This window comes from Linepithema humile, chromosome 2, assembly GCF_040581485.1.
Source record: "Linepithema humile isolate Giens D197 chromosome 2, Lhum_UNIL_v1.0, whole genome shotgun sequence".
NCBI classification, from domain to species: Eukaryota; Metazoa; Arthropoda; class Insecta; order Hymenoptera; family Formicidae; genus Linepithema; species Linepithema humile.
In genome coordinates this window covers 19305182-19328742 of record NC_090129.1, presented here as the reverse complement: position 1 = coordinate 19328742, position 23561 = coordinate 19305182, and the positions used below count along the sequence as shown (strand labels likewise).

Below are 23561 nucleotides of genomic sequence, written 5' to 3'. Positions count from 1 at the left end.
CGCTACGCGCCTTAATGGTAGCGCGAGTAACGGTCGTGCGATCGTAGAGAGATGATAGACGCTCGTAAAATGGCTGAACAAGCGGATAAAACCGAAGGTTACGGATTTGAAGAGACAATACGTTTGTTGTTTGTGGTGCGCACATATGTACATCTGAACGAGAAGCCGATCGACACCTTAATCACTTTTGTAAACACATCGGCACTCGCTTCTGTACCTTGCGCTTTATAGACAGAATTGTGGTATTTCAAACGTGGTGTAGAATTTCCATTATCTCGACTAATAGACACAGGCGTTTGAACAGATAAATTTTCAGATAACGGCACAATCGCATTTGCTTGTGACATTTGTTGACGACAAATTTTATTTAGTTTAGAAAAAGCAATAAAGATCTATAAAACTAACACCTGCACAAAGCTGTGATTCAGTTAATACATAAAACTAATATAAAATATTATTTTGTCCGCTTTTCGTGAATCACATATTTTTCAAGATATTATGATAACATTTTTATGATAGTGTGCCCGTCCTCTTTGCTCAGCCCTGTTTACCCAGTCTGTTAATGCTTTCGAAGCATATTACGTGGTCTCCGATGTCTCGGTACATCGTTGCGTAAGTGAGATTACTACGCGAGCGTGCAGCTCGTAACCTTGAGAGCAGACCATAAGCGAGCACGTCTTGTCTCTGCCTACGTCCTGACGTCATTTACCATCGTGCACGACCAGGAAGATGGGAACTCGTGACAGCAGACATTTACGATGTAAGGCGATAAAGCGTATTTAGGTCATGACACCTCATAATAAAGAGACATTTGTTTCTTCTAAATATCAACGTTGTATTAATTTTTTCTAACGACTCAATGTTTTCTCATACGCGCTAAAAAAAATTGTCTGCAGTGTAATGTAATTTCAACAATATAATCGATAATGAATATCGATAAAATAGTCGAATTTAAAGTATGAATTTATTTATAAAAAATAATGTTGCTTAGAAATTAAAAGATAAATTATAGTTTGTCACAGATGCAATAGCTGAAGATTTTAAACTTATTGTTAGGGATAATGCGTCAGTGTATTGTATATCTTCTATCTCACAGAATTGCTAGCTATCGACCCTGACTATCGGAAAATATGTCGAATGTTATGTATAAATGCATGGATAAAATACATCCGACAAATCCGTGGGTAGTACATATGAATTATCGCGGCTAGTTCCGGGAGTGTCACGAAAAAAAAGACTTATACATATCGGGACTACGTGTTCGAACATATGCATTGCGCTTTGTAATAGAGATTGAAAATAAAATTTTATGAAATACGCTGTGCGTTAGATCAATTTCGTTCTAATAATCTGTTTCTACTTCTACTTGATTATTTAACAATTATTTTCTAATTTAATATCTAATTTTGAAGTATTTTTTATACGAATTTAAATATTTTTTACTATCACTGAAATGTAATCAACATAAAAGCATTAATGTTATAACATATTATAAAACTATGTACATGTACAGTCATTACGTTTGCTGTAAATCAAATTAACAATGTCCAGTACTAGGATACTTTATTACGAGATTTTATGCATAAATATTTCAGTGAGCACTGCAAATGCAAGACAAGTATCACCGGATTTTCCTCATTTTTTTTTTTTTATTGCGATGCGAAATGCAGTTGAAGAGAGAGCATTTTTCAACCGCGATTTTTCAGTTAAAATACTGCTTCGTCCTTTCAACGTTTCGCGTGTAATGAAAACGATTTAGCGTGTTTAATCACGCAAAGCATATATTCTCGTACATATACGCGGAACGAAGAATTATTTCGCGCCAGAATATAATCTTTAACGTAATTTGTTTAGTTGTAATGTTCGCTCGATGCAAAAAGCGGCGCGTTGAATTTTACGATTCCCCGACATTCACCCGACTTATCATGACGGCGCGACATTCGGCCATCCGTTTCTGCAATTTTGCGCTCTTTTTCCCGCCTGCGCTCCATCCGCGCTCGAAATTTACCGCGTCGCGGAAATAAAATGTCCAACCTTAATGCGGTCGTAGGACCGCGGGTTTATTGCACCCGAGTTCCGCGTCGCGGAAATCATCATTTCAGCCCGGGACACGACACCGCATTCCACCACGCCTTCGATGACATGATAAATATAGAATGTCGCAGCTATTAATTAAAATAAAACGCTTTGCGGAAGTGATCGCGCAAGTTGTTTCAAGTTGTTTCTAGGGGCCTGCAACAGGGTACAGGTTTATTTAGCGGCAACCCGATGTGCGGACACACACTTATCGATTCCTTGGTAGATGCGTGCGGCTACACGGGCGCTAATTACTCCAATGTGTTCTGCCTACACGCGTTGTTAATTTAAATTACTTGCCGATATGGGAATTTCATCGGTCGCATGTGTACACGCGAGGACTTGGGGAATACGTTATATCGGTATATCGAACAGCCAATGACTTCCTCGTTAATAAAGCCGCGAAACAATAACGTCGATTATATTCCTGCCTCTTACCGCCACGTCTAATGGAAGTTATATTGCATTTGTCTGATTACTTTAGTGACAGCGGTTTCTGTATTATGAAAGACACAGCGAGAACAAAACGTTACAATTTCTTCTCATTTGCTACGATGTCATTAAATTAATTAATTCATCCGTCAGATAAATTCTGTATGTTCTGCGGTAGAATCTTTTTCTATTAAATCTTTATGTCCTTCCACTGTAACATCTTTTTACAAGTAATAAAATATTTAATCATACAGCTGAATTAATATTTTGCATTGAAACGTTAATAAATTATATCAAAATTGTGAGAAGTGATATCAACTTGGACTAGAATTTCAAGTTAAATATGCCTAAAGACCATTTGTACTTGGAGTTGGAACACTAGAGCCTTGGTTTTAAGAACTTAACTCGAAACATGAGTAAAACGGAAATCTAAGAGCGGAATATCTCGGCAAAGGCGGAAGTCCTCGCAATTTAAACAGGTTTATGTCGGCCGCCGGCGGAGATATGTGCGCCATGCGATGCACGCATGTATTGTCCTGCATAACGAGATTACATTACGGATGAACCATTACAACTGACGCAATACGCATAACGATGAGAAATTGTTGCGCCATACAAAAATGCAGATTTGCATAATAAATATCTTTTAGAAAAAGTTTAAATTGCGTATTATAAATATCATAATAATTTTTAGAAAATTTGATAATGCCGCGTAATTTGGATAAAGAATCTTTTTTATCAAATAAGAGGATCTTTCCATGTGTGTACAGGTTTAGAAATTAACATGGAATTTGAAAAATGAGCGTATCGAAGAAACTGGTTCGCGATGATATATATTTCCATGCGACATCGTCGTTAAATGCTCTTCTATTTTCACCGATTCTACGGCCAGGAAATTGTCAGTGCTGGCTTATTACATACCGTAAAACATAATTGCTCACTTAACTATTTTAACGGCGCTCGCTTCCCGCGTGATGCGACGTGACGATGAGTAAAGGCACTTGTTTAATTAAAAAAAAGAAGTGTTAATGTATCGCACTCTGATTTTAGTTCAATTGTCGAACGTTACGAAATGATTTCGGCTACGCTTTCTCTCTCTCTCTTTCTCTCTCTCTCTCTCTAACGTATTCAAGAAATTGCTAGCTCAGTCATTTTTTTCTTGAATGCGCCATTTAGCTAAATATCATTTTTGACACAGTAAAGATAAAAAAGAATTGAAATTAAAAAAATGTTTAATTTCGAATGATTATTGGAACAGAAATAAAATATAAAACATTTTAATTGACTTAGAACAATTGTTTGGAATCTCTGAACGCTCATAAATTGAAGAAAATAAAACTCCAATAAAATATTTTTCAATAAAGTAAAAAACTTTGAAGTAATAAACTGAATACTTTAGAAAAATAAACAATGCTTCGAAAAAATGCAGTTGTGGCACGTGTAAGCAATAAAATTGGTTTTAAATTGCTTTTAAGATCAGGATTTCCTCTCCACGTAATGCTTTACTGCATCATGAATGTTTAAAAAAATTATGTTTAAAATTAGTTAATTAAAACCTACTTTATAATTCAGAATAAAATATATCCTATAAATAAACTATACATACAGTGTATATATAAATTATAATACAGTTTTAATGAAGTGAATATTTTCATATTATAGAATACATAATCGTTAACATTTATTACGTTATAATTTTAATCCATAAGATAAATGTGTGGATAATATTTTAGAAAAATAACTAACTATCTTATCACATAGAAGCCTGTGCAAATCCCAATAATCAATTGCGCTTCCTACGATACATCGAAATAAAGTAGCCAAAATGGTAAAATCAATCAGATCAATTTTCTATCGATCTTATTCTTCCCTGTCTGTGGAATTCACTTGCACCATTCGCCTACATTCGGAAGACGGAACAAAAATGCGGTTTGGAGTAGCGAGGGAGGGCGAGGTATGAATACGAGCGAATGCAAGCGAATGCGAGCGAGTGAGTGCAAGCGAGTCGCCAAGTCATGAGTGGTGAGTATAGTGACAAGCGTGTTGGGAAGGGGTGCAAGACGGCACGACGAGCAGCGGAGAGACGGAGAATACGATGCACAAATGTGGAGGGAGAGAGAGAGCGAGAGAGAGTGACGGAGAGAACGGGTTCGAGGCAGCTCGGCCGCATCGGTCGGAATCGGAGCTCAGTATGCTGCGCAGCGCGCAGGCTCGCGCACACGTTTATTGTTATTCTCTCTCTCGTCATCTCCTTCCCGCCCACGGTGGGCGGCACGTCCTCTCTCTCTTCCTCCCATCGCGTTGTGTCCGCACGCACGCTCCGTATTCCTCGCGTACGCACGTAGTGCGCGCGTGTGCGATCAGTACGCAGGTACAAACATACCCCGCGGCTTTTTATCTTTTTCTCGCCCGCGGTTCGCGGCCCACCTTTTCCTGCGTGCTTTCCACATCGCTCTGGTGCGAGTACGAGTAATCGCGAGTGTGTGGCATGTGTGTGGTTCGTTTTTTTTATGCATGACTACTCGCGCACAACGTTGGGCAACGGGCGGACAGGTACAACACGGAGGATATATCTGACATGATCGGCCGTCGCGTCGCGCCAAGCCGACTAGTGGAATGCTCGCGCGAGTAACGCTAGTACGTCAAGCGCGCCTCGCGCGGACAACGCGCGCTGAAAAGTAGTCCTCGAAAGAGAGAAAACTCGTCGCGGACTCTCTCGAAACGGAGAGAGTGCATCGTCGGTGCATCGGCGACAACGGGTTGAGTACTCGTCGCGCGACCCACATACACGGTGACACGGTGACACGGGCGAAAGTGATCAGCAAGGCGAGAAGGTGGATGCGCGCACTCGCGATTGTTCCGAAGAGCGGGAAAATCAGGTGTCGGAGCCGGCGCTGTAACAGCGAAGGTGGCGAGAAGCGAACGAACGAACGCAAGTGTGCCCGGAGTTGCAAAATACACCTCCTCGGGTCTGAGAAACGTAGCACGAAATGAAGCGAGCATATCCGCGTGCGATCGATAACTATAGCGGCACTATAGTCGACTCGGTGAACAGCAAGCGACCCGTGCTACCAGCCAATCCAACCTAACGGACGGACGCGCGACCTCCAGGTACAGCGCGGCTGGATAGACAGGCAGGCAGGTAAAACCGGCGATCCCAACTGGTTCGACACAACGACGATGTAGAGAGAAAGTCCACGGCGGCGTTTTCTTGCGCATCGAACAAAAGGAGCGTCGGTTCTGCGAGGGAAAAAGAAGGAAAGAGACGCGCGCGACGTGGAACGTGCGTCGATGCAACGCGATGCTCGGGATCGCGAGCGATTTGATCATGGATGACGAGACGATGATTGTCGGATCGATCGTCGCACAATAAACAATCTAACGCGCACTGCGCGCCGGTATCTTCGTCCTTCTGTTCTCCGGAAGATTCCTCGGAGCAAGCGAGAGACCGGAGACGAAGCGTTCGGAGCGGAACGCGGACGAAGAGAATAAAGAGCGAGGGGGAGAGACAAACGGAAGAAGGCAGAAAGGAAGAAGGGCAAAGTGAAAGGACAAAAGAGAGAGAGAGAGAAAGAGAGAGACACACGCAGAGAGGGGGTTGAGAAAAAGAAGAAAAGAGAAAGAGAGAGAGAGTGAGAGGAAGAAGGTGTCTTATTTTTAGTAGTGCGCTTCGCACGTCACAAAAACCGGTTTCAGGAGTTCATGAAGTACGAAGGGAACCGATAGCTTTCTCGAAGGGTTTTCGAGGGAGGAAAATATAAAACGTATGCAGGTGATAGAGGTGTGTACGCGTTTATCTCTGTTACGATAGGAGGACGAATGTAGCGGGGGAAGAGAGAGAGAGAGAGAGAGAGAGAGAGAGAGAGAGAGACAGAGAGAGAAAGATATACTTATCAGACGCTTTGAAAATTCTCTTGGGCTACACAAAAATATATGACTTCAAGGAATTAGATAAAATAAAAACTAAGCACCTAATAAAAAAACTTATTATTAGTGCGTGCGAGAGACGGGGAAAGAGAGAAGAAACCGTGACACGGAACGTGGAATTTGCTTTAATCCGATACGCGCGCGAGTTTCTTCCACCCCGCCGCACCTTGCTCGTCCACCATCCTCTTTCCCCCCTCCCCGTCGTCAGCTATAAACCACCTCTGATGCTCCTCGCTCGGCGATCGATTGCATGCGTGTGTACGCGACAACGTGGTCGGCGCGAGAGATTCGATTATCGACCGCGACGACGACACAGCGACGCACTCCGGAATTAAAGGAGCTACCTGACACCAGCTGGTACTGTACACGAGACTGCCGGTATTGCGACCGATCACGCCAAGGACGCGCAACGGAGAGGAATTAACGAGACTTTTCGAGGAATATTGAATTTTTAATCGAGAGATCAAGAGTTTTCATCAACGAGTTAATTCAATTTTCACGAAAGAGCTGATACAAAGTAAACGAACTGATATAAATAAAATTTGATTTGCAAATATTTACTCAAGACACGAACATGCATTAGTTTGTGTTTTGCAAAAGAAAAACAAAAGTTGACAGAATTGGCGGAGGGTCGACACGTTCCCCGGACGATGAGCGTTAAATGGGAAAATCGATACCCGCCAGCAATATCGAATCGCGCCGATGCCCGAAGCGCTTAATTTCCGATCGCACTGGGCAGACCGTAACGATGAAATTAAATCCGACTGTAATAAATTGATACCTCGAAGGCGGGAATTGATCTCCGAATTATTCATCGGCCTACGTACAGTCGTTGTAAATCGCATACGCATCGACGTGATCGACATTGATTCAAAACTCAGAACGCCCCATTCGTGCTGTTATCGGACCGCAGATCGTACCGCAGTTGTTATAATTTATTGATCCACGATCGACGACGACGCGGGAGTATCGTTGAGAACTCTCGTCTCGATTGTGCAGTCAACTCGTCGCGGTCGGTCCGTCGCGCAAGACCGACGCGAGATTTATCCTAACGTCGTCGATGCGAGGCCGAGAAATCTGGGAATACCAAACGGCATGAAGAATGGCAACCGATCCCTCGAACACTCGTCAGGGCGTGAGGGCGGTCGCCACGACGACTACCGATCCGCGTCAAAACGAGATACGTGCCTGCGCGGCGCGGGGCGCTGCCGGGGCGCTTGCCGTGAGCGTTGCGGCTTTGGTCATCCAATCGGCGGCCGCTGGGACTCCCACCTGGGGATACTTTACCAATCCTAACGGTGAGTCACAGTTAGACACACGTGATCGGTTTTATTAATTAAAGATCGCCGCACACATGATTCATGTCGCGGCGATACGGGCTACCAAATTTTTTTTTCGCGATCCCGGCGACGTTCAACTTGACTTGTCTTGGTCATAACATTCTGCGAATATTTCTAACGAAACTGACTTACTGGAAGAGGGAAGATGTATCAAATCGTCGAATTGGACGTGATTGGTTTCATTAATTGCGGTTGATTGCGCGTAACTTATTTCACGGTTGTCATAATCAATCGATTCCGACAATGTTTTGTCGAAGTTAGCTGCCATGTCACGAGAATTTTGAAGAAACGTTATAATGAAAAGAGCAAAAAATGTCGCTTGGTTAATTTTTAATCATTTTTTGTTTAACTATATTTTGTGTATAATCAATTTCATTAATCTCGCGTATATGATAAAATAGGATGTTCTATGTTCTATACGTTCGCGCATCTCGCAGGATGATCGATAATCGAGAATCTCATCTCGTTCGTGCATTGATTAGCGATACAGGTCTTCAAGCACGTAACGGGATCGTCAAAGGATGTTAGATTATGCTGTATTGGATTTATTTTCGCGCCTGATAAATGAACAAACGGATATTGAATCCGTGATAACAATCTCTTCGGTGGGATAATGAGATAAAAACGTGAGACATAATGAGGCACTTTAAAGATATTATCCAAAAAATTACGCTGATTGATTTTAAAGACTCTATTAGTCTTTCCTAACAAAATAAAATCCTTAGATTAAACAAATCAAAATATTTACACTTTCAAGATTGCATTGCGAATACGTTTATCGAAAATTGCAAAACCCATAAATGCATTTAATGACACACCCGATGATACTCGGGTATTATAATAATAACAGTGAAATCATTTAAAGTGTCTTATTTTCAGATGCAAAACATGTTTGAATTCTTAGCTAGTTATCAGTTGTGATTCATATTTCCCATCAAACACGTCAAAAATATTTATGACGCCTGATACGAAGCTGATGACATCATGTTTGCAGTTACGCAAGTTATACCGATTAATAAGACTAATAAGACTTCTTTCATTCGTAATAATGATTTACACTTCTTCTTCAAATACATTCCAAGAAATGTCCATGACGTTCCACGGATCAGGAATGCGTAATTATCGCAGAGCTACGTTATTTCTCACGACATATGGACGAGGGCTATCGAGAGGATTTCAATGACTTCGCGGCGCAAGTAGAGCATGTTAAATATGTTCAAAGAGCCAGAAACGTTTCCTCCGCGTTCATTCATATCAGTCGAAGTATCAAAACGCAACCGGCCGGTGATTCCTCCTCCCCCTCTTCCTTTCGTGTGGTTTTACGTAGTAAGGTCTGACCCAATTCAATGCACATAGCTTCCCGTATATCGAGCCAATTAATTCCAGCTCGTTTTTACAGCTGCGTTACGCGCGCCGCTCTTTTCTTCATCCACTTCTCTCTCGCTCTCTCTCTTTCTCTCTCACCGACCTGTTTCTCTCTTGACTAATAGTTACGGCACTCTTCGGAGCAGTCTATGGCCTTCGACTTTACCGCGATATTTTCTTGCAGCATCGTCGTAGTTTCCACTATGAGGTGCTCTCAAAGTCCATCCAGTCTTTGCGTAATCGCGTTAATGATGTTTCCTCTATCCTGGTTAACGAGAGCAATTTGTCGCTCGTGCGTATAGCGTTCGTACTAATTATTTCGCGTTCGCCGCTGCGGAAGATGTTCGTCTGGATTACAGTTATTATTCAAACTTTATGCATCCGACTACTTAATTTCAAATTTCTTCGTATTTTGTGCAATGTTAAAATAATTAGTCACGTCGAATATTTGTTGTCTAAAGATTTGAGCATTTTCAACCGTGGATGTAGATTTGTATATTTTCACAGAATTATTTTTTATCGTCAAAAATAAAATTTACTTCGTTATTTATATTTATATTATTTTGTTTAATATAATTATTTATAATTAAAAATAAAAAGAACTCTAGTGAGAAATATCTGAAACTTTTTCAAAATTATTTATATACCGCGTAAGTGTTACATATTTGTAAAACATTCTGCGAACATTATATAAATTTCTTGGGATAAAAGTACCGTAAGTAGCTCTTACAAATCGCATTTATGAGATCGCAAGATTCCTTCAAGGAATTCCTTCAAAACGCTTCACATAAGTGACTGTTATATACGATCAAAGCACGTTTCTCGTCTTCACGCCACGTAATAAGCACATCGTCGCGACGCTCATTATCCATTATATTCTGCGGTATAAAAGCGCGTTTCAACGAACCGACGACGGGACGTTGCTCAATACACGCAGCTTGGAAACCAATAGTATGCGGTTTCCTCGTGCTAAATACAACAGTACACGTAATTTCTGATCCACGTTATTCCGCGTAGGATGTCGCGTAATAAATCCAGTAATACCGCGCGATCTTCCAACTTGCAATTATTTCGACGCGATGTTCTTCGCGAGAGCAATCGCTCTGACGGGATAATCATAAGAGAATCCGTTGAAATTCGAGCGAAACCGAGCAACGTATATGTGTATGTACGTGCTTACGTACGCGGATGCGAATGTTTCCCATACGTGCAATTCCCATCGTTTCCCGCTGCTATTGTCCGGCTCTCTGCTTCTCTCGTTCCGCGTGTAAGCACGCATATCGAGGAGCATCGTGGAAAGAGGATACGACCGCCAGGTCTCCTCCTGCCCGCGCGACAGGAGAAGAATATCTCGGCGGGAATAAAGTCCTCGCCGGAGCCAAGAAGGAACGCGCTCCCACACTCGTCGTCGTTCGATAAACTCGTAGTCGCGTTACGCGCTCTGCGACGCACACGTAAACATATAAGCACGGCCTATGCGTAGCAGGTGTCTGCCACCATATGTCGCTGCTGAATACCGGACGCGGATGTAGAGTATATCTATAGGGTGTTCCTGAAATAGATCGGCAAACTTTGGAAATGCGCTGTACGTGTCGCATAGTTGAAAAAGGAGATCAGTACACGTCGCTACGGAAGTAATTTATGAAGGTAATTTTTAACCATTTTTTTTAAATAAAAAAATTATATTGACAATGAGATTAAATTTTTGTAAGTATTCTAAGAGTTCGTAGAGAAAAGACAAGCAAATAGCTCTGCAGATAAGAATTATTAATAGTTTAAAAAGGGGTCACTTTTTTGGATCTGTAATTACGTAACTTCTTTATGTGAATGGAAGTTCGTTTGGCCACTTATTTCAGGGACATCCTGTATAAATGTAAAATGTGTAAATGTGAGGGGTACGGTCGCTCGCGACAGGTAACCAGGTTTGTATCTATCAACGACGGGATCCCTACGTTACACAGGTGTGCACGGTTCACAAGTGGCAGGGGGTACTGTTACGCACGCACATACACGCTCTTGTCGTGCGTAACGCGCGAGAGCGACGATGCGCGCAGGGAAGCTGTTAATTACGAGACGGAGAAATGGGGCTGACGGGCAGGTTCCGCGATAGAAGTCGATAAGCCGCGAACACATCTTTCGGCTCTTTCTCCCTTGCACGCGGCGCGCTATTGTTGCTCGCCGAATCGGGAGATCGGATCGATTCTGTTGCATAACAGTTCGGAAAGCCGTCTCTTTGTTACGTTTATTTGCAAATTATCGACACGACGTGCAATCATATTGATGTTTCAAAGTTGGATTAAGTAAGATATTCACATAAAAGTTTGAACAAAATTGAAACAAGCCAATAACACTTAAATTTCTAAAAAATAAAAAATAAAATTGATTCGATATCGATAAATAGTTTATTTTACTTACAATTAACTCTTTATAGATAAAATACCGTGAATACCAGTGATTTTATTTTCAATAGTAGATTTTGTATGGAATATTAAATTAATATTTTCGAAGCGAAAATTTGATAGAAAGTTATAAGCTGCAACTTGTTGATTTTTTAAAATTTTATTGAGTTTTTAGTTAAACTTCTATTTAAATATCTTATTTAATAAAAGACTGAATTTACGTTCAACTAAACGCGGTGATTAGTTCAGTGATTTGATAATCTCAATTAAATAATACGGTTTAATTTATATTAGCGTCTCGATTTTGTAGACGAATATTTGCCGAACGAGATTTTAAAAATTAATAAATTGAAGGTTAATGTGGCTCGAAGTAAAATGATGCAAAATGACGCTTTTAGTCGCGACAGACGGTTCCCTTATTTATCGGCAACGAGGCTGTTACATTCGAGACCATTGATCGAATCCGTTGTGCACTCGTGCCAGATTCGATTGATGACGTGATTTCTCGGAGCGGTACTATGCGACCGTAGACATCGTACGCGCGCGCACGATCGTATAACGATTGAACGAACATACCGCGTGTGAGTACGCGCGTGTGTGCCACGCAGAAAGAGAGAGGCATAAGGTACCGCTATGCAGGGCCAGGAGTCTTTGAGCCGGGGAGTGCAACGGCCTTTACCTGCCTCTCTCGTTCACCCTGCCCCTCGTCTCCTTCCCCATTGCCGCTCTCCCGTCTATGCGATCTTTCTCTAAAAATTATAGTTCTCGTGCGCGGGAGTCTCGTCTGCCGGCGTGAAGAATCTCATAACGGAACACGATTATCATAATATTTTTCATTTAAATGTTTCCATCGCAGGGTTACGGAACGTCCTTCCGACCACGATTCGCGTTCAAAAATTTCTTTGTTGCGCAAGGTTCTCGAGCAGTTCGATACTAGGAAGTTTCCTGTCGATCGACATGCATTGTGCTGCGATGTAATGCAATAATGAATAAATGCTTGCAAAGCTCAATTAATAATTGAGTGAAATGTTCCTGAATAAAGCTAATGCAAAAATCTATCTATCTTAAGAAATGTAATTTCTTTATAATAAAAATATTATTGACAATAAATTTAGTAATATTTTCATAAATTATTTAGAACACTATAATTTATCATACATTACGCAATTATAAGCAAGTGACGGAATATAAAAAAATGATGAGAAAATACTGTGATACCGCTTTTCTTCTTCGACGATAATTACCCTAAGACATATAGAGATGGATGCTAATTAGCGACATTAATTTTTTTATAATTATAAGAAATTTGTGTATTCTTTGTCACTTTAACGCGCTGTAATCCAGATATTATCAAAAAAATTGTTTGCGGTAATTAAGAACAACGTGTAGGGGACAGTTATTCTCTCGTGTTCGTGATCATTATGTCGCATTCGGTATCAATGCCTATATTTCCATGCCACGTGTGATGTAATGCCAGGCTTGGAAACACACATCAAAGGTGCCCGATAACGTAATTCGAGGGGGAAGTATGGGACGTCGTCAATCGTATCGTTTGCGTTCCGAATATACGGCAGCTAACAATTGCAACGTAATCCGTTTTATCGCCTACGAAGCAAATCGCTATATCCGTCGTAATCGCCTAAATTGCACACAGCAGCCGAAATTTCATTGATACAAATGGATAAACAGTTCGAGATATGGTAATGATTTAGCTTTAGTAGACTATTACATATTTTAAGCTCACGGACCGGATAATTTGATATTTACGAGACTAAAGAAACAATTTATAAGAAATATTAGTAATAATATAGAAAAAAAAGCTATCATATTTCCTCAACCTCTATTAATTTTTCATCAATTAGAAAAACGTAAACTACATTGAAATCGAGTCTATTTTATAACTTTAAAATTCCATTTGCGATACTACTGTGCTTGGCTGTCCACAATTTTATTTAAACTTTTAATTACGTGAGAGGGATTTGTGGAAAATTACTTCAGTAATTGGAAAATACCGGCTTAAAGGTAATTCCTTTTGAAACAAGACAAATGCTGCAGACGGAACTGTGCGTAAGATTGATATTAAATCGGAAATGAAGGGTATTTGTCGACATTAATTATGGAAATCATTTTTTTAGCAGTTTGTGGTCGTCAGTTATTGATGAAATTCTATATTTGGATTAAACATTAAATTTAAATTATAATATTATATTAAATTTCTCAATCTATATACATAAACAAAACTAGTAAGCTTATAATTAATAAATCGTATATCAATTAATCTCTGTGTTTTGAAAAATCTAATAATCGATTAACGCGCGCAATGATAACTTTTTATATTTCTTCATTTATTTTGTTATATCATTATTATAACATTTTTAATTTGTTTTATTTACGAGTAAAATAATAAAAACAATCATTAAACTCAATAGTCATCGATTATAAATATTTCTTTCAAGCTGACAGCTGTTATCAATTTTGTGGAGGAGAGAGTTAGAGAGAACACAAGATGCAACATGTATTGTATACACAAATATAGTGACCTAACATTTTCAGTAAAGATGCATCTACGTCAGTACTGACGCATCTTACTTATCCGGATACCCATGTCTTGAAATTCGTGGAATTCTAAGAATTTCTCCCTGCAGCAAACTGCTACGTATACAACATTTCGTGGGTGTATACTGTTATATTACACGATTATAACTTCATAAATTAGGGGGCGGATCAACTTCGATGAAATTGCCAGAATTTTTGAGAATAAAGCTTGCCGCGTGGGCGATGTGATTACAGGTAAGAGTGGGCGTATTATATCACGGCACGTTATTGAATAATAATATTAATAACAATGATTACAATAACATAGCTTTCAGCTTTATATAGTAATCGTATTAAAAGTTTATTTTAAAAATTTACGAAAGCGTTTTTAAAAATTTGCATGATATCTCCATATTATCTAGCTCCATTCTTTGTGCATAATAAATTCATTTAAAATACTATTTTGCTTATTACAATCAGTCGCATCTTGCTTTCCGAGAAAGGAAACTAGTATATTTCACACGATACAACGAGGCTAATAAGATTTGAATAGATTACAAAATATTAAAAGCGATTTCGATATCTTTTTTGAAAGAAAATTTTTGATAAGTCTGTGCTATTATAAAGATGTTAGATAAGGTTATTAATAACTTTTCCTATGAAAATTTCCTACAGAATTTAGTGCAACCTCGAATTCGGGAAAGTTCAGCTATCAAAATAATTAATGCTGAACTTTAAAGTAGGATTGTTATTGAATAGCAACCAAGCAAAACCGCACAATTTTGTAACAAAAATTAATAAACGCTTCTACTGTCTGTTCTTTTTTCCAATATAACTTGTAAACCTTTGTCTTTGTACCTTTTGTAATAGATGAAATTAAAGGAGTTTTTTTATTACGTAACGTTTGACTAACAAGTATTCCAAGGATAAAGGTATTAAACCTTTGCCAAATGGAAAATTATTGTAGTTCGCAAAGAGAAATAATAAAAAATATTACACCTACAACAAAAGCAATTTAAATTGCAATTTCTAAAAGAAAGAAAAATTATTAACACCTGTTTTTACATCTAGCTTTGAATTTTTTTGTATTTTTTTTATAACAATGAGAAAACTAATACTTTGTCGTTTTTGTGTATTGCGTAACGTTCAATTAACGGACGGTAAGGCACCGAGAGAAGGCGTATCGACCGTGAATCGTAAAGTTAAATGATGTTAGTTTCGCTTTTCCGATGGGGTGTGCAACACGAGTCACATTCTGTAATGCAAATGCCGCGAGCGGCAGGCAGCGTTACGCGCGACGCTCACAGACGATAAATCGCATTTACCGCCTCAGAGAAATTCTCTGGGAGCTCAACATCCGGTGCGCGAACGGAAGCGGCAAGAGTGCATCACTGTGGATTGTACGAGAAGAATGCCTGTGTGCGCGATCGCTTATAACTTGAGGATACAATCGATGTGCTTTAAAGGGTGTGAGACGATGCAGTAATTCGTTCCCTTACACGCTCTCTCACCTTTCGTACCAATTACAGATAGTTACCTCGTCGTTACCCTCAAGAGTTAATGGAGAAGTCAAGAGAATCATGGCGAAAACAGTCTGCGTTTCACGGCTTTTCTGCGGCTACATTACTCGCGATAGGAAAGCAGTGGATCGTATAATACGCCTTCGCAAAAGTTTTGTACCCTTTTTTTTTAAATAATTTTTTAAAAATGAAGATAGAAGAGTATAGAAGTAACTCTATTAAAACTGTTATAAAAGAGATGCGTATTTTCGTTTTTATATAGAAAAACTAAAAGTATAAAAATATGAAATGCGAGAAAATAAAAATGCGCATTTAAAACAAATTGGGATCACTTGTATGGAAAGAGAGATAGTGGTAATCTGTGTAACAACAGTTGTAAAATTTTATACCTCCCTCATAGAACGTTTTGTGAAATATTCCATTTCGGGAGTAATTTAAGAACATTTTCAAATATTATTGAAAGACGAATCGAGTTATTTATTTTAAATATAAAAACTAAAATAATAAATAACCACAATTCTGAGTAATAAACATTTATCGCTGAGTCTACATTTAACTTTTGTGAAGTCTAGAATCATGAAGCTATGAGAAAGGAATCCGGCAGCGTAATAGACGGAAGCACGAAGATAAATGCAAGCGTTAGAAGCGAGAGCGATTAAAATTACGGGTCTGCGGTTCGGAAACTTTGTCGAGGCACATTGTTATTGCTGTTATCCCGTGGGATAATTGAAAAATAGTAGCTGTGAAAGGCCACATAGCTGCACGCGTTGATCTCTGAATTTTTTCACAACTTTTAGATGAAAAAGAAAATTAAACTCAGAATGAAGCGTGTTAAATGTGGTGTACAGGCACGAATCTTTCCTTACAATGCTGTTTTTAACGATATTGCAAAAAATAATTATCATCGAATGATGAATCAACTGTTGCACACAAATGGTAAATGAATCACGTGTATTTCTCAATGGACATCGATTCCAGTAATTGCAGACCGCAATCAACTATTCTTAGCTACACTTGATGTGACTTCTCCATGAATTTTTCTTTATCTTTCAACTTTCTTTGAACATGCAAACTTGGAAATTTTATTTAAAAAATTAAGAAAGGAGTAATTAAGAAATTTTGCAACTTATTGAAGTTTCGTTATTTCGAAGAGCAACTTTTGTGGTGAAAGATATTAAGTCATTGGAAGTCAGAGGAATCTGTTCAAGGAACTAGAGAAATGGTCGAAAATGCAAGAAATTTTTACACGCTACTGAGTACAGACACAGATAATAAGTTTCACGCTACTCGTTACGATCAGATTTTTTTTTTTTGAGATAACCAACGGATATGGCGCCATAGGTATTTCGCAACGATTGCGCGGCGCGTTGTACGGGCAGGCTACACCCAGGTCATGGTTCGCGTGTTCGTGCCGATCGTGACGCCGAGATCTGCAGGATGTCATGCCGATAATAGTCCGTATTTAGCATAGATCGGTGCCATTACGATGGTTAATCGTTAGAACGACAATGGCAACGTCCTCTAGTACCTTCGCGCGTTTCTCATTCTTCCGAGATCACCAAAGCTCAAGACACGTGTCGAGATGAGGAGAAATTATACAGAACACAATCCTACGTGATATTAATTGTAATGTTTGATTGTAGATATAAAAGTAATTATTTTCCGCATTGTATTCGTATCATTGTTACGTTTTATGTCGGCACACAATAGGAACATCGCGATTTTTGTTGCAAAATATAAATTGTGTCTCGTGACATGTCAAATTGTGCCATACATTTTAAGCGGATATCCCAGCGAGAATTTGCCGTGTAGAATGCCGGATACAAGCTGCACGTACCCGTTCATGTACGTTCTCGTCATCTGCTATACAAATTCCAACATTTTTTTTTCAAGTTTATGACGCACGTGAAAGTATTCATCGAGATTGAAGGCAGTGAGCACAATTCATTTATGTTATAGCGGTATAGTACTATGTCATCGAGTGCATATGTCATACATACGGAAGCGAACAAGCATTGTGTGCATTGCACCAATGTCAGAGACAAACTGGTAAGCGACCGTAGCTGATGAATAGCTTTTCATTAAACACCGATGAAAGTTTTCTGACAGTTACAAACTTACAATTATTTTAAAATTGATGAATGAATCGCGTTAACTTCATCAAAAGTTTTCGTCACAAATTGATATGAATCTTGTTTTAAAGTTTCTTAAGGTAAAAATTGCTTAGGCTATTATTTACACCTCTTACTTCTATTCATTTTGAATTTCTATTTCTGCTATTTTTTAATCATGTATGTGTGTATTTTTTATCACAACTATGTACATACTTAAATAATGAATGGTTTTATAATGAATAGTTACGTCTATTTTATCGAAGGTCAATTCATAGACTTTACTTTTGCAAATCACAGGTTTACGTCACGAGTTTACTGTATGAAATACAAATACGAGATAAATGCACTTTTTATCGTAATTTAATTACGCAATTATGAAAATTGAGTAGTTAAATATTGTTCGTGTAATAAACAAAGATAAAAGTATACAATTACAATTAAAAAAAACAAATTAAAAAAAAATTATCAAAACTTTTTCCTGGTGTAAAAAAAGCTTTTTTTTCACAAAGTGTGCCGTATTTGTAAAACTCTTGAATTTTATGAAACCCGGTGAAAGAAGAGATCCGTTTTGGTAAAACGTGCGTCACAAAAGCAAATCGATTTTACTAATTGCGTGTACGCAATTGCACCAATAAACATGGTTTTTTCATCGCACAAAAAAATTACACATTTGAAAACGTACTTTAACAATTCGCTCTTTCACAAAAACATTAAATAATTAAACTGATTAATAAGATTAAATAAAAAATGTATTCATTAAAAATGATATTCATATAAAAATATATTTATTCAAATAAATTCAAATTCTAATAAAATTATATAAGAAATTATATTCTCAAAATTGATATCTTTAGAATTTTTATTTCTATATTTTATTTTTCTATATTATATTAATTATTTGTAAAGCTGCAAATTACAGGTGGAAAATGTAATTGTCAAAGTGCAATTTTTAATAATTGTGTAATAAATGAATGAATTGGCGAGTGAAAGGATGGTGGATAATATCAGCATTTTTTGTAATTATACAAGTACAATGAATGAATTCACTCACCGGTTGTTGCAGCTTTTCGTGAAGTGTGTTGTATAAAGCTCTTGAATTTTATCTGGTGAATGAAGAGATTCGTTCGGTGAAACGTGCGCCACAAAAGCAAATCGATTCTACTTGTTGTGTAAGCAATTGCATCAATAAGCATGGTTTTGTCTAGCTAAGTACGCTGTCCAGCTGCACCAGAAAAAATTAATATAAATATAAATTATTATGATTTGTCATATATTTCACATGTATCAATTATTACATATTAATTAAGATATAACTGTATGCAATAAATTGTGTGAATAATTACTTAAAAGTTTTAATAAATAAATATTTTAATGTTTTCAAATATCTTAAAAAATATTTAACAAACGCAAATTGTAAACGTATATGTACGTGTTATCACAATTGTGTGTATATATTTAAATAATGACCAAATTATACTCACCAGCTAGAGTATTGCAGTTTGCTCCATCCGCTGTAGATTCTGCCCAAGGCTACTCCGCATCAACTCCATCCAGGAATCGATGAATACCGGAAACTTGCACTTATTATTAGATAAGTGTGAACTACTGGAGGAAAATCAACTCACACACTTTACTTATGCGAAAGATCACGTCGCGAAATTGCTACACCGCGATATATAAACGTAAACGCGAGATGAAACGTATTTTGTACTGCAAAACGCGTCCACGGATATACGTAGCTGTATTATATTTTACACATTCGACGATCTAACTCGATATTGTACGACATTCAAAACGTGCGAGACGAATGACGATGGCAAAATAATCTTGACGATTACGCGGAAGTTACCGAGTTTAAACACACACATAATAAACTGCGTTTTACACGATTTTATTCCGATGAGCTAAATTTTCGACATATTACATCTAATCAAAATGGCGTATGTATTCGGAAATCAAGAAACCAGTCAGAGATAAGATGGCCAAATTCATGTGTAAGGGTTAGCAGATCGTTATAACTCGTTTTGTACTTATTAAGGCAGTATCGGTTTCAATCCACGATTAATCTCGACTATTTGCGATGAATAATACGTTCCAGCAATCGCCCGTCACATTAATCGACACTCTCGACCAAAACTTGCATTAATTAGATGTTTTTAGTGAATAAAATACGCGATTAATCGTAAGCTTTCCCGCCAAATGTTCCGTGTCACCATAATGTACTAAAAACTATTAAAGATGACAACATAATCGATATCGATGTTGAACTATCTGCGCCACCCCTCGGTGATCATTTTTATTACGCCACATCCAATTGGGACGCTGGATTTTTTTTGAATTTTTGCAACCCGTCATAACTGTCAGAAGGTGGCGCACAGTGTCGAATTTATCGATTTTGATCTTGGTACTACGTTTTCACTATTCAGTCGCCATGAAAATATTTTTTGCGGTAGCGTCGGTTTGCAGAACGGAGAAGCTACGTGCATATTTTACTCGTAAAATGCGTACTGAGTGCGAATTTTTGTCGGGAGTGTCGATTAAAGTAACGGGCGAATGTCGGAACGTATTATTTTGACTGCGGGTGATCGCGATTAGCAGTATTTCGTAGATCGTAGCTACGCTGCATCGGTGCGTATGTAGCGCGAGTTCGGAATTCGAGTTGTACAGATTCTGATACTGTAACAAGTGTCGAATTTTTATCGAGAGTGTCGATTAAAGTGACGGGCGATTGCCGGAACGTATTATTTACGTGGATATTATGCGATTGACTGTGGATTCGCCGTGGATTGAAATCTATGATTTTGGCAAGTATGGACGGGTAGAAATCAATCTGCTTCGTTATTACGCATGAAGTTGACGCAAAGTCGTGTTTGTGATTCTGGCGCGCATGTTGTTTTTAAATGTAGCATCTCGCAGTTTAGTTCATCAATCAAAACACTATTGTATATCTACGTGTTTTTATTTCGCGACCGTTAAAACAATCGGCGTCTGTTTCGCGTACCCGGAATGCGTACCAGTATCGAAGCTTATATTGCTACCAAAATACCCCTATCAAAGTTTATATAGCTACAATGATGTGCGAACGCGTTGCGATAGAAAATACGTTTTATCTCGCATTGTGCGCCGCAGTAAATTCATGATGTAAATCTATAATTTTCGCGTAAGTGAAGTGTGTGAGTTTCCTTCGGCAGTGTAACTAATTGCAAGTGAGGATTTCCGATATTCATCGATTCTTCGATGGAGCTGAGTAGCCTAAAACGGAATCTACAGCGGGTGAAGTAAACTACAATACCCTAGCTAGTGAGTATAATTTGTCCATTATTTTAATATGTAATTGTGTAAGTCTATATTACGATGTTTAAAAGTATTTATTAAATATGTGCTAAAATTTGGAAATAATTATTTACGCAATTTATTGTACATAATTATATTTTAATAAAATTGGAAACAATGAAGTAATCGATGTACATGAAATATATGACAAATTATAATAATTTGTGCATATTCTATTAATCCAGGTGCAGCTGGATGGCGTACTTAGCTAGGGTACAACGACCGGTGAGTGAAGTCATACATAATTACTTGCACAATTATACAAATTGCTGATGTTATTCATTGTTCTCTCCTTCGCGAATATTGAATACATAATTATTAAGAATCTTATTAATAAGTGTAATCATTGTTCTGGCGAAAAACGAGCTGTCAAAGAATGGTTTAGAATATATAAGTAATTCGTAATTTGATCAAAAAATCATGCTTATCGATATAATTCTTTATGCAGTTCATATAATCGAATTACTTTTAATGGATTTAATTGTATATTTCTTCTCTCTTTCATCGGAATTCGAAAAATTCTAAAGAAACTTTTAAACACGACACGCTTTGTGTTGCTTTGCGAAAAAACTTCTGCACAATGGTTCAAAAAATATCGGACGCTTTTTCAAAGCAACTCTATTAAGCTTTCGTAATTGCTTGAATAATCTCTATTGTGTAGTTTCAATTACAGTGCAAAGTGCATTTTATCTTGTACTTTTTCTGTACTGCTGCATTGCGAATTCGCGATAGAAATTCACGAAAGTGAAGCATGCGTTTATTTTCACTGAGTATTACATTCGGTAATTAATGCGGATTTCCTCGATATTCATCGATTCTTGGATGAAGCTAATGCGAAGCAGTCCAAGGTGGAATTATCGATTGGAGCAAACTGCTACATCGCAGTTAGTAAGGTACAATTTTTTCTTTATTATTTAAATATGTCCAAAATTTTGTGATAACATATATTACGATGGCAAGTTGACGTATGTGATTAGATAGAGAAAGTAGGTATCTAGAAAATAAAGCCGCACGTGGATCGAATATGAAAAAGAACTGCGAAAATGATCCGCAAAAGCGTCGAGGGAATCTTTTCACGGGTTGCCTAAGCTACTTAAGCTTTCGACGGAACAAAAGCGCGGGATAGCAGCAAAGCTGCAAAGCCAGACGGAATTGGACGTCTCGCTGACGGCGATATTTTTTCGATGGGTATCTTTCGCGAGTGTGTAAGTCGAGATCTCTGGCAAGTTATGAAGCGGGAAGAACGCTACATGAATTGCCACTCCGCGCCCGCGGACGTCCATTTATATTGGAAGCGGATAGCCACTTATCGTCACGTATGATTAAAGGCACGATATCGTAATTGACTCCACCCTGCTCCACGATGCTTCGCGTACGTCATACGGTAAAAAAGATATATCGGCACGTCATGACACGCGATAAATAATCTTAACAGTGAATGACAAAATTATTTCATTGACAGCGATACTTTATTTCTTTTATTTTTAGCTGATTTTTCTTCAATTTTATTTGGAATTTTATTCCTTACGAAGTTAAACAGTATCGATGTTATAAAAATTCTCTACTATGAAACGTTCCTTCACCTTTATGATTTTAAAGTTATTTCGTTTGGGAATTATTGTAACACGCTTTAATGCGTTTACGCCTTCGATCGCCCACGCCGAGATTTCTCGTTATAAGCTGTAATTTGCCTGATACATCACGCCGTCCGCATTAGACAGACGCCGTACCGTCATAACGAATTGATTAACGAGTTCGACGAACGCGAAACGCGGTGTATTGGAAAAAAAGTTTTTCGCGAGCCCATTGTGTTCCTTCACATTGTGAATATTGTTTCTAAAAGTGGTCAGTGAATGAATGAACAGGTATTTCCATGACTGTGAGAGCGGCAAGCAAGCTCCTTTCACCGTACGCGAAAAATAATGTGTTGGCTATATTTACACGCGCGTCGCACAGTCTTTTCATTTAGCCACGCGTAAGGTTTGCCCATTCACGGCGTTGTATTTATAATGCATTGTCGTGATAATCGACTGTACGCCGGAATGCTACTGACCCGGCCAAAAAAGGCGGCGTTCCGAAGCGAAATCGCCGAAATTATTAATATCTCAATCACGTCGAGAGACCGTGACCAAATCTGATATTAACTACAATATCAGTATTACAATTGTGTTTTTTCCACATAATAATACGCCTTCGTTTGCACCTACACAAGACGATATTAGCTTTTAATGTGTTGCTTTTAATGACGCAATGTAATCGGGACGCGTGTAAAGAGACATGAAAATCGCGATGAGAAAATAACTCTGCATTGACGTGTATTGTTGCTTTATACGCTTCGATTACGTTACACAAATATGATTTTGTTATTATTAAACCTTTAGATGAGATATTAATGATAAAAGTTGTTCTTTAAATGTTATAATACTTATATTTTATAATACTTATAAAATTTATTTTTCCTTGGGAAAACGCATATTTATAGCTCGAACGTTACCAAACACACATTTTTACTTTCATGTT

The 23561-nt window shown here is 38.3% G+C and overlaps 1 protein-coding gene across 1 annotated transcript in view; it reads left to right on the top strand.

The window, feature by feature from the left end:
- The first annotated feature begins 4658 nt into the window (after positions 1-4658).
- Positions 4659-23561, top strand: part of LOC105679084 (uncharacterized) — a 39225-nt gene continuing 20322 nt past the window's right edge. The window contains exon 1 of the mRNA XM_012378875.2: positions 4659-7733. Coding sequence (XP_012234298.1) covers positions 7538-7733 — 196 coding nt within the window. The 5' untranslated portion in view covers positions 4659-7537. The remainder of the gene's footprint in view (positions 7734-23561) is intronic.